The sequence below is a fragment of the Halyomorpha halys genome, unplaced genomic scaffold (genome assembly GCF_000696795.3).
Source record: "Halyomorpha halys isolate HHAL.00 unplaced genomic scaffold, Hhal_1.1 Scaffold1.1, whole genome shotgun sequence".
NCBI classification, from domain to species: Eukaryota; Metazoa; Arthropoda; class Insecta; order Hemiptera; family Pentatomidae; genus Halyomorpha; species Halyomorpha halys.
The window spans coordinates 1,237,656-1,251,362 of NW_027115366.1; the positions used below are offsets into that span (position 1 = coordinate 1,237,656).

A 13,707-nucleotide genomic window follows, 5' to 3' on the forward strand; every position below is an offset into this window, starting at 1 on the left:
AAAATATTGAATTAAATCATAAATGATAAAAATGATAACTGATAATTATGTTGTTCTTTGCTGACCGCACCCCCCGACAAACTTCTTCAAACATTAATCTACGGTCAACTATCTACACCTCATTATTCATATAATCCTTTAATATTCTGTATTTATCAATTGTTTCCTTTCTTCTTGACCGCAAACCTGACTATCAAATAGCTTTATAATAAATAACGGTTATTCACTATATATATATTTAAGCTTAAATAGACGCTTAGACGAGCAAAACTTTTTTCTTTTTGAAAGATTTAATTTATAAAATTATTAGTGGATTGGAAGCAGTCATTATAAGCAACAAATTATCAATTTTTGTGATTGTTGTTTTCAAAATTTTCTTTTTTTTCCTATTCATTTCTTTTGTTAAACTTTACTTATATTTTGCCTCTTTCTCTATTATTATGGTTACATATTTTTTCTTTCCATATTTTTAATTTTTAAATTATTAATAAGTAATATATTCATATTTCTTAGCATTATATAACTTCATTTTTATTTTATTTCCTTAATTATGTTATTTTACCTAATTATTCAATTACCTATGTATACATTTTATTTTCCACTTCTCCCATCACTTTATTTTATTAATTCCATTCTGTAAAATTATCTACTTTATGTCATTCTGTTTATATTTAATTTTTTATTTTCTATATTCATTGGTTGTTATCTTGTTCTGTTCTTAGCCCTGATGAAGGCTACAAATTCTAGCCAAAACGTTGGCACGATTAAATAAGTTACTTCAGCTTATTTATGTTTCATTTTGACCGCACCCCCAACCATCTTCTCGTATAAGTCATCCACGGTCAACTATATCTCATAATTATCAATTTAAAACTCTCCCGATTAACCTGGAATCCTCACACCAGACTGAAAAGACAGGAAACTGCACGTCGATTTCGACTATTAAAGCACTTACTAGACAAACTTCCAACACATTACAAAAGACTGATCTACATGACTGTAAAGAGGCCAATCTGGGCATATGGAGTTGAGCTTTGGGGCTCCACTAAACCTTCGAATTCCTCTCGTATTCAATCCTTTCAATCCAAAATCCTTCGTAAAAACCTCAATGCTTCTTAATTTGTCACAAACAAAATCATACATAAAGACCTTAATGTTCCCTATGTAACCGATCTAGATATCACTCCTTCCATTATAAACTCTCTAACCACTCAAACCTTTTAGTTTCTATTCTTGCATCCTCTTCCATTCCTAACAATCCTCCGAGGCGCCTGAAAAGAACATGGCCACGAGACCAGCTAATGTAAAATATCATTAGTTTCTCTACTCGCCTGTAACACTCCAATTTAACTTAGATCAGATTTACTAAATGTATTATAATCTACAGTTGTAAATAGCAATAAATAAATAATAAAAAAAAAAAAAAACTCTCCCATACAGAAACCTTTTAAATACAATAATAATATAAAAAAAAGAAGTATACAATTTAAGTCCTACTAGAGGTCAAAAAGGTAACCTAAAATACAAAATTGGTAAATTCGAGTATAATAAATAGTTTTTTACTACAAACGAGTACCTCTTTAGAACCAAATGATCAATAATTGAGGCATTCGGTCGTGAAATCTGACATTTTGAAGTTAACATTTTTGAATGGATTATATTTTTACTAGTTTTATGGATTTTTGATAGAATTTTCCGGATAAAATAATAAAGTTAATATTAAGTTACCATTTTTTACGATGGAGTATCTCAATTTTTTTTCTTTAAGGGTGCCCACAACCCCCATGCTCCCCTCGGGGTGCGCCAGTGCTTTGTTCCCGAAGAACAAAGACGTGGCCAAGATAACCTGAAAGCAGTGAAAATATTCTTTTCTCCGAGGACCACTAACCCCACTTTTATTATTACTATTTTAATGCACTTCATTTTTACATTATAATTATTATGATTAATTAATAATAACACAACTACAAATGACCGACTTTATTCGAAGGTTTAGTGGAGCCAAAGCTCAACTCTTTTAGTCCAAATAGGCCTTCTAATAGTCATATAAATCTATATTTTTTAATTAGTTGGAAATTAAAACAGTTTGTTTAGTAAGTGCAATATTCCTATAAATGGTAAACACGAAATAACGTGAAGATTTAAATAAATTAGATTTTTATTTCTTTGAATTAAATTAACAATTATGACATGAGGAATAGAATATTCAAATTTTTAAAAAAAATATATACTTGCAACGACACACACTACACTTCAAACTCGAAATGTGAAAAAAATGACAGCCAAATCCACAGGTCAAACAAACCTATGAAAGGTTGGTCCACCACCCAACCCGAGTATAACTGCAGAGACTGTCCCAAAAATTTCAGCACCCCAAGATATACCAGAATAGAAATATCTATTTTAAATTTCTAGTCTCGAATCCAATCCTTACAGTCCAAAATCCTTAATGCTCCTTACTTTGTCACAAATCAAATCATCCATCAGGACCTCAATGGCCCCATGTTGCCGATTTGGCCAGAACCAGATACCAATTCTTCCATAAGAAACTTCCCAACCACCCAAACCAACTCGTTACTAACCTAGCTTCTCCTTCACTACCTAATAATCCTCCTAGACGTCTGAAAAGAAGATGGCCTCGAGATCTTCTCCTTCAGAAATATTTTTGGAGTTCTATCAATGGGTAGATTCTCCACATGTTTTTATCATGCCATAATATCACTTACAGCAAATTTACTTGATGTGTATATATGTATACAGTTGTAAATATCAATAAATAAATTATTTAAAAAAAAAAAAAATTCTAGTAATTATCCGAAAGGAAAAAAAATACATATTGTAGTACGAAGACAATGAAAAATACAAAATGTTTAATTTAAATTGGAAGAAGATAGTTGACCGTATGAAGTACATTGGTCAATAAAGGTATCAAAATAGTATAAGAAAAATATTTATTGTTAACCAACGTTTCGCCCAAGTTTGTAGAGCTTCATCAGAATGAAAAAACATTAAATACTTTAATGTTCTGTTAGTTCTAAAATGTTCGTTTCTTGTTTTTGTCATTTAGCCCTGAAGAAGGGCTACAGAGTGGGACGAAAGTAAAGTTTTATACTATAAAATAATATACAATAATATAAATATAATAATAAATCATGCATTACCATTTAACAGATCTTTCGAATTGGAAGACAGTAGTCAAGGTACCAAAATAGTAGAAAAACTATTGAATGGTGACTTACGTTTAGTCCCACTTTGCAGAGCTTCTTCAGTACTAATTGAAAACAATATTAGTTGTCATTAAATAGATTTTGTATTATTTTGATACCTTTATTGACCGTCATCCGAACTATCTTTCTACAATATTTATATTAGCCCTTATACCATTATCAAGAAGGCAACCTCAATTATTTACTGATCACAATTCATTAAAAAAAAAATCTTTTACTGACAGGCCAAATTTCCCCTGTCATATAATAAAAACAAATAATCTCAATACATAAATAACTGTTTCAGAAAAAAAATTCTTCTTAATATACACAATAACAATAAAACCTTTAATATAATTAATTAAATATTTTATAAAAATACTGTAAGATTATTGATTGACCTTGTGTATAGATGAATGGAATATGGTCCGGGTGCGGTCAAAAAAACTCAAATAGTAGATAATTATACTATTTTATTGAGCCAACGTTTCGCCCCACGTTGCAGGGCTTCGTCAGGGCTAAAAAAGATACAAGCACTTTAGTTACAAAAAGGAAAAAAAAAAAAAAAAAAAAAACATAAGTGTATAATAACAGGGGTATAAAATGTAAAAAAGTTAGATATAATAAGAAAAATTAAAGGTTGTAAATAGTAAATGAAAAGGGTAATAGTAACAGATAGATAAGAGTTACCAAGACATTTGTGTTCTTGTATCTATGGCTCTGTTGAAGCCCTACAAAGTGGGCGAAACGTCGGCAAATAGTTGATAACTGTTTTTTGATCCTGTTAGACCACACTCCCGACAATCTCCTTCATATGTTGAAAAATATGATTAATAATTTATATGCAAAATATTATTCTAATCATTAATGATACAAATACTTTTCAAGCAAATAGGATATAACCAATATCCAACAAAATTGTAAGGATTATCTTCATCCGACGGCCTCTTAAAAGTCAGTGGACTATTATATCATCTCCGAAACAGGATTACAAAAAGGATTCGCGAAATGTTTTCACATCGCGGCAACTGTGATGCTTTGTTTCTGATTTCCCGTATTCTGGGAAAAAATGCTGAAACCAATTGAAATGACAGAACAATAGCTGCTTTGATCTGACAACTTATCTTGTGTTAGGATTCGCAATTCACATATTTAGTCCTTAACAAATGATAAAAAAAAAAAATTTTAAAACAAAATTTCAATCAATCATTTAAGAAGATAATCGCGTCATACCAAACTTGAAAAATCCTGCATTCGCCATACTCTAGTAATAGCCGTGAGAATCTTTTTAGAAATCCTGAAATGATCATCAGTTTGATCTACAATAACAAACAACTCTTATTATTCCGGTTTTAGATAATTTGGTAAACAGTATATGTTCCTTTTATTTTCCCACGACGTTGAAAAGATAAGACATTTCGATTTATAAGTCCATAAATCATTCCAATTTTTTCATAATAGGAAACTAAATTCGAAATTTTAAAATATACAAATGAACCTGAACATCCGAATAGGTAATAAAAATCCGTGTTCTTTATTGAATGATTTAAATTATTTCCTACGAACCCTCCATCTCACTACGCAAATAAGCAAGCTATTTCGAAACATGGGAATGATACTTTATAATGATGATATCGAAATATGCACTATTGCTTAATAGAATTATCAACAACTTGTCTCTTTAAGTTTTAAAAACAATTTTCCTCTGAGTCGATACTGATCACGTGATCAAAGGCTGATTTCAAGTCAAAACTTAAAAGACTCGTTACAGGAAACTATTTAGATATTAGATGACAAAAAAAAAAAATCCTAGATCAGAAAAAATACTGATTATCTGAGACTTAAATGTATAATACTTGCCAAATAATAAGCAAAAATTAAAGTATAACCCATGCAAAGAATAGAATACAATTCAAAACGCGAAGCGAAAAATAATAATTATGTGAAGGGTCAAGGCATTATCCTGGAAGATTCATTACTCCAGTACGCAAAACGAAAAAAAAGTTAATATGGTCCGGAACGAAGAAATTGTACATTGTATATCTCATATATATAATCATCCCATTGGTTTAAACAAAATAGTAGCAGTGGGTAGCTCTGTGGTAAGGCACTGTGTTACTAACTCCGAGGACTGGGTTCGAATCCAGCTGGGATCTCAGGTTCATAAAGTGGCTACCCTTAATAGGGTAAAAATCTGGCAGTTGGTCAAATCAAAGTACAGCACTCCTGACACTTCATGGGCTGTAGCTCTAGAAAAGATTTTCGATTATTATTAAAATCGATAATAAGATTCACTTTCATAAACTCAAAACTCGATTAAGTCATAACCAAATGCTTAATATAAGTTTGTGAAGGTTCAGAATGTTTCATGAAAGTTCCAAATAGAGGGTCGAAAGTGAAAGTGCTTGAAATGTTTAAATTAAGGGTCATTTCAACTTCTTCAATGGAAAACAAGTTATAGTTTATTTTAGTACTTTTATTTATCTATAAAAACTTCAAATTAAGCATAAGAAAAATTGTTAATATTCATTAATAGAGTCAAGTTAATAAAAGAGCAATTGAATGGTTATATAAGCAAGAATGCTTGTATTTTATGGGTTGCGATCATTAAAGTTAGTATGACTTGATTTTATGAATTTTATGAATGGGATTTACATTTTTTTAATGAAGTTTGCAAGGTTTACTATAAATAATTGAGTAGTTTAGTGCTTTGTACTTCATTGTTCATTGTTAAAAAGGCTTGAGAGTGTTTCAAGTTGTGTAAATGAGACCATTGAAGATCTTTTAGGTTATATTATATTTTTTGGCTTTAATATTGTGAGCACAAAGTAAATATCAGTATGGAACAGTAGTAATAAAAATAGTAACAGTATGATATAGATGTCCATACGAAAAGGAAGGGGACCACAAATACTTAACTGAGCGAATAATTTTGCAATATACACTATACACGGAAAAGTCATTTAATGAATGGTTTTGATGAATGGGATTTATGTTTTAAATAATACATAAAGAGAAATGCATTAATCAGCAATGCTGCCCAAATAAACCGTGAGGAACACACAGCATACTTATCAATCTATAATTGGTATATATACAGTAACATAAGTTAATCAAAGATACAAAATACAATACTTTTTCTTCATACTAACAATAATTAATTATGAAAGGAATATGGTCCGGGTGCGGTAAAAAAAAACTCAAATAGTAGAAATATACTATTTTAGTATATTTCTACTATTTGAGTTTTTTTTTTACCGCACCCGGACCATATTCCTTTCATCTCTACACAGGGTCAATTAATTATATTCTAAAATCTCAAATATTATCTTTTTTAATAATTTTATCCACCATCTTTGCATATAAAGTTCTATTATATTTTCCAAATTCTTTCTATTTTTGTTTCTTCTAATAAAATAGCTCTGAGAATGACTTTTTAAAAAAAAAAGAAAATTGTTAATTATAAAGAATTTAGTTGTTATTTTTGTGTTTTGTAGTAAAATATATAATGGTTCAGGTGTATGTGTTAAGTTTTTGTTTTTACGCTTATTAGTATGAAAATTAAAAAAAAAATTAGGATGGGAGAAGTGTAAAGTTGATGAAAGATGATAACAGCATTACATAAGATGGGGCATAGAACTGTAGGAGTAACCCATAAATACTATACAGAGGTAATTATTTCGCAACATACGAAGTAAAAGTCATCTGATGTTAATATACTATGTTTTAAGTGATATATAAGGTATAAAACTATCTCTATAAGAATAATTATTTTAAAGGAAAATGTCTACTGTGAAGATATCGATGGTAATTTTTGTGCTTTGTAGTAAGAGTCAAAGATAGGAAAAAATTATATTAACAAACACCAAAAATTGTCATGGAAACGATATTTATTCTTCAATGGGTCATTCATGAATAAGGTCCGTATCCATGGCAACTTTATCTATTAGTTTCAACCAAAGTTAATTTTTGCCCATCCCTGATAAGAGTTATATGTAGTTCATAAGTGTGATTAAAGTTATGCATAAGAATTGAAGAGGTTTGAATTGATAATTTAATGTTTATTCTTAAAGGTACGAGCAACAATAAAATATTGGGGGAGGGAAACATTGGACCGAATATATTATATGGGAGGGAACGCCAGATATAAAGGAGTAGCCCACAAATACTATAATGAGCGAATCCATACGCATTATACAGAGGGAAAGTCACCTAATGTAAATTTACTGTTTTAAATGATATATAATGTATAAAGTCAGCTATAAGAATATTTTATTTATAGCATAATGTTCATTTTGAAGAAATCAATACTTTTTGTGCTTTGTAGTAACGATTATAGCTTAATAGTGTGAGCAACTAGAAAATATTACGTAGGAGGTGACATAGAACTCGATACATAAAAGAGTAGCCCACAAATACTAAAATGAGCGACTCCTTATACAATATACAGGTGGAAAATCGAGGAGTACAATAACTAAAAATGTATATTAATTAAACCTGATTATTACTTGCGCTATTTATTCAATTTATAATACCATATTATATATTTATGAATAAAGTATGGGAATCAGGAGATTATCAAGGCTGTTTTCCTGAACAAAAATTCAACTATTTAATAATCGTTAAATTTAAGATCTAAAAGTAGGACTTCATTAAGGCTAAAGTAAAAAGTAAGTAAAGTTAATATAAGAGTATAAAAGAGATGTCTAATTCGAACGGTGTAAAGATGGAGGAATAAAAAGACTAAATGTGATAAAATATTACTGAAATTAAAGATAAATTAAATAACAGAGTAATGATAAAATACCCTAAGATACTAATGAAGATTTGACTAAATAATGTTAATTTGTTGTAAATACAGGATATTATGAAATATTTGAAGAGTTAAGGATACTTAAGTTCCATTTATAAAATATTAAGGAGCATAAACTATCTTGTTGATAACTTGGTAAGGTATAAATAGTACTCAGTCGTGTCTTCAGTATTAAGAGTTACTGTTAGTTCAAGATTTTATACCGTCTGATTTATTTTATCGATTTTTAGAACCATGGCCGGTTATTTTCCACATATTTTCCCTCACAAAGTGTTATTTAGGTAATGAAAGGCCACTAAAGACGGCCTATCATAAAGACATTCCATCTCCTCTACTACTTAAGATAGAAGAGCGAGGCAAAAAAGGCACCTCGGGCATTTTCGAAGAGGGATTGTAATATGGCGTCAATTTGAAGCTAAAGGCATAAGCTTCCAGACTCTCCCCTCCTCGACATCTCCCGCCCTGCCCGGGAAATAAAAACGTAAACAAAGGGCCCAATGGGAACAGCTGATCGAGCCCCCACTCTCCGGAGAGAGGAGGTGGTGGGGATAGAGTATAAAGGACGCGCTCAGCTGATCCCGGCATACAGACGGCCCAGCAGTCGAGTAGAGGCCTCACTTAACCATTCACACAGTCATTCATTATAACCCCGTAAGACTTACGTGTTCTAGTAGTTCCTTAAAACAAAAGATATATTCGGTACAGGAGTATGGCGGCAGAACTTCTGTGTTGCGAGAGGTCCTGTGAGTGCAGGGCGTACTTCGACCCGAGACTCCTGAGGGACAGCAGGGTTCTCGAAAACTTACTCAAGACTGAAGAATTATACACCACAAATAGTTCCTACTTCCAGTGTGTCCAGTCAGAGCTGACTCCAGACATGAGGAAGATCGTCGTCGAATGGATGCTAGAGGTTAGTTTTCGATTTATATTTATTAAAATCATTTCATTATTCTCTTATCTATTGCTTTCCTCTAAAGACGATTACGTCACCTCACCATTTTGCTAAATATGCCGTAGCGAAATTCCTCTTCGCCATCAAATATTTCCATTATTATCCGAAATTATTCTGAAATCGAAAGTGAAATTGTTTCAAGTCCAGACATTTCTAATAGTCTATTGTTGTATCCTAACAATGTTCTAGCTGTTTTCTATGTTTTGGAATGTCATTAATTTTTTTGTCTTGTTTTTTCTTTCTTTTCCATGGAAATACTTAAAAATGTCTGACGTACTATATATTAGAATTGAATCATTTTTTGAAATCCTTAAGTACATATTTTCTTTTAGACCATAATATTTCTAAAATATATTTTCGCATTCGTACATCGATCACGGAGTTAACATAAATCCTGTTCGTTTAAATTTCGTAATATATGTTACTAACAGCTCCAGGAACAGGAAAAAAATTAACTGTTCGCTTTTTATTGAATATCTAATAAATTACACCAAAATTTCAAAATAATGATATTTGATATTATTTTTTCCTATTTATTACTTATATTTATGTTTATTCTTACCAATTTCCATTTAATACTCCAGTGTCCGAAATTTCTTGTCTAGAAATCTGCCTCAGTCCCTCCGGATATTCGATAAGATATCTCGCAGCTTCCGTCGCGAAAAATGAATTATTCTGAAATTTCAAGGATTTCTATCCACCTGCATCAAATTTAACGAATTTATTGTAACATTCTCAAATTTTTTTTACAAGATAATTTTTTATAAATATATATAAAATTGTTTAGTAGTTTTAAGGTGACTTAAAATTGTCCATTCTGGTGTAAGGGCCAGTTTTTAGATATTTTTCATTTTTGGAATTTTTTAAAAGTAAAATACGGAATCTTTGTAAATAATAATTATGTATAATCCTGTACTTAATATAGTTTTTTCTGTCATAAATTTAATATTTTTTGATTTTTTTTTTCTCGTATATTTTTTATTACTTAGATTGCCGAGTTGTTCTAACTAAGCAGTTGAGAATTACACCTCTCCCAGCTGTTCGAAGTTTATTGACAAGTTCCCGGTATCTGTTACACGTCATTTTCTTCTAACACCTGGAATGCTTGTGGTCTCTCGGTGTTTGCCTTCCTTATCTATTTCATTCTTAATTTTCTTTGCTGGCGCCTGAGTGAATTTGCATACCCTCCGTGAGAATTTCCTGTTCCGAATTATTAATAACTGTTGCACTCAGATTTTCTTAGAATTTTTAAAAAAATTGTATATATTTTTCGCTTATAAATAATGTATATTTAGTATAAAATATTATTTATTATAATTGAGAAACTAATTTGTAAAAGAATTTCGACTTTGGAAGATTCCTAATTGAAAAACGAATCTGCTGGAATTCCCTTTCAGACCACTGTCTCTTTCAACGAAGGAATGCTGTTTGGTCCCGCATCTCTCGCCTCTTAAGTCTTAAAACTTTTATTTACTTTCTTTATATAATTAAATATTTATGTATTTATTAATTATAGTCTGTGGTCATATAATATAAAGATAAAGAGAAATCATGAACTATATAATTAAAAAAAAAAAAATTAAATATTTATTTTATGGTATATTACGTTGTCGGCACTATATTGGCCATATTCAATGCTTACTCCAATTACAATTTGAAAATTATTCTTAAATTTATAATTCGTGAAAGTAAGGGTAAAATTTGTTTAAAAATTAGATTTTTCTCTGAGGTCTAGTTAAAAAATTTTGGGAATATATTTATATTTTCATCAAATGCCTAAATAACAATTATTAGTTAATTATTAATAATAAGATGTAAATTTAGTTCAGGCGCAGAAATTTATTCATGAAATTATCACTTTCATTTTGGGCTTTAGTAAATTTAGAATATAATATTTTATAATACAAAATCTTATATCATTAGAAAAAATATTAATTTAATTTTTACATTCATAACTGCCTTAAATTTAAAGCCAATTATAAAACCATATTAAATGAGTCGCTAGAATTTATGAATTGAAATGTTTTTTATAAACATTCCATATTTCCATTCATCTTTGTTACTTAAACTATAAAGGAACGGAATCTTAGGAATTTGGCGAACATTAATTTACGAATAATATCCTCTTTTGTTCCTTTGTTATTAAAAACATAACTAGCCTTTATTTCGAGTCGGAAAAACATGAATGAAAAGACCATTCATTAATTTTACATTCTTAACTTTTTTTTTTTTTTTTCTTTTTGCTTATGTGTAATCATTGATAAATTAATTTTATTTCTCTTGAATGAGCATCAAAGAGCCGCCGATCCTCGAAGCATTCCACAACTCTACTTGTTGCTCTCGACTCGATGTTAAACTGCGGGACGATTATAATCGATTAACTGAAAGACGAGAGGACAATCTATGGGCCCGTGATGAGCATGATTTCACCCATATTACACCTACGGACACTTATTTCACATTTGATACATGGTTTACTATTGTTCCCTTAGCCGGGTAGCTTGAATTATGTATGAGGCTGGGGACGAAGGTACTTAACCATATCCTGTGGCGGCCCCGGATTCCTCTCTTGTCTATCCGATGGAGGTTTCATTGACCGAGGATTCTTGGAACGAGAAACTTAACTATATGGATTTTTAATCAACTTGTAATTTCGATAGTAGATTATTTCGATAAATTTAATTTAGGTGTTTTAAACAGCTAATTATTTCGATAAAAAAAGCTGTTAATTTAGCAAAACTCATAATTGAATATATTTCTAGTTACGATTCTATAACTTGACCATTCTTCTCTATTTTCGAATTTTTGTAATAAAATCTACAAGTTTTGATTATTTAAAAAAAATAATTAATTCAACTGTTAATTCAGGTGATTTAATCGGCTAAATTACAGATTATATCAGTAAGTTAATTTAGTAAAACTTCATTCTTCCCTTTTAATTTGATTAATAAAATTTTTAATTTATATTTGTCAATTACATGCTTTCATCTTCAGACTTATACTCATAATCTGAATTAATTTTTTTGTGTCGATTAAGTATTTATAAATCTTAATATGGGGCGTTCATGGTAACTGATTTTGTTTAATAAATGGAAGTTTTCTGACATAACCATATTTTTTAAGGGTGATATCATAAATTGTTGAAAGAATCTTTCAATATTTCTTTATTTATTATTTATTTCTTTATTATTCAAATCTTGTAACATTTTTCTTTAGAGACTAGTGTTGATAATAAGTTACGGTAAGTGACTTCTTGTTTATGCTAAAACATTATAACTAGCAAAGAATTTAAACAAGTTTCATTTTCATTTTACGATCGAATACCTCATATATTCAAGTCAGTATAAATTTTTATGTATCTATTCAGGGAAATCCCAGTATCTCCATGTTTTCCAGGAAATCCATTGGAAGCTTTTTCATACACCTTGAAGTCCAATTAATAAGGAAATAAATTTTTAAAATCTAGTACCGTGTGTTAAGAGCGGAATAAAATTTCTCACGATTAATAATTAATAAATTTTCAATAACTATATCATTTAAATTTATGTTAATAGTGACGTTTCTCTTTATTAAATTCGATGTTACTGCATTATTAATTGGTACTAACTAGTTTAAATCTAAAATTCAATTAATATATTACCAAGTTCTCGAAAATATAATTATAAATTTTTCTACCGATAAGAATTTACTGGAACAAGTAATATACGAACTATACTATTCTGCAAATTGTTTAATTTTTACATCAAATTAAAAATATGTAAATACTAATATCTATAATTAGGTTAATTATAATAAAAAAAAATCAATGGAGCAGTCTTTTATTTGTATCGTTATTTTTTATGTTGGAGACTTGAGATTTAATTTAAAACACACTTAAGTAGTTTTGAAATAGTTTCCTCTTCGATAAATATCTCGCTGCCAGTGAGATTGTAAGATTTTTTTTGTTAACTTAATAACTTCTTATATTAAATTTGGAATTCCAGTATCTTCGAATCGAGCTATCCTAAACTATGTTAAACACCTGTGTTCACTGAATATGATTAAATGATCTAGGCTATTAGTTTTCCTATAAAACTCTCGGGCGGATATGGACGATTTGCCTGTCTAAGATTATCTCAACATCTGAACTTTATTATAAAGATTATGTTGTTTTTGATATATTTTTGATGTTATATCTATATTTATTCGAAGATTATCTTGTTATGGAAATATAGATGTTATAACTATAGTTTGATAACAATCTTGCAGAGGTAATAACCATTTGTTGTATGTTTTCGAAAGTCCTTGGAAGGTAGTTCGGATGACGGTCAATAAAGGTATCAAAATAATACAAAATCTATTTAATGACAACTAATATTGTTTTCAATTAGTACTGAAGAAGCTCTGCAAAGTGGGACGAAACGTTAGTCACCATTCAATAGTTTTTCTACTATTTTGATACCTTGACTACTATCTTCCAATTCGAAAGATCTGTTAAATGGTAATGCATGATTTATTATTATTATTATTTTTTTAGTTTTCTTATGTATGATATATTACTGTTGTGTCAGAAAGAAGAATCCAACATGCAAAACTCGTGTTCCACCTTCTTCGTCTTTCTTTATACCCTTATTTGCGACGTTCTTCGCGGTAATTTGTTCTTCGGCTAAGAACTGGGGGATGTTCCCACAGGCTGTCAGTTGCTGATGGAACATCCATCCGGGACCATTGTCGGGAAGTCAACAACGTCCAGATAC

General features: G+C 29.9%; 1 protein-coding gene and 1 long non-coding RNA gene across 2 annotated transcripts in view; one reads left to right on the plus strand and one right to left on the minus strand.

The window, feature by feature from the left end:
- The window catches only part of LOC136797023 (uncharacterized), a 130,563-nt gene that overhangs the window by 70,604 nt on the left and 46,252 nt on the right, over positions 1–13,707 (minus strand). The window lies entirely within an intron of this gene.
- LOC106677580 (G1/S-specific cyclin-D2-like) overlaps positions 8,619–13,707 on the plus strand; it is a gene marked incomplete in the record, with an annotated part of 54,227 nt that continues 49,138 nt past the window's right edge. Inside the window, 1 exon segment of the mRNA XM_067052428.1 lies at positions 8,619–8,929. Within this exon segment, the coding sequence (XP_066908529.1) occupies positions 8,729–8,929 (201 nt within the window).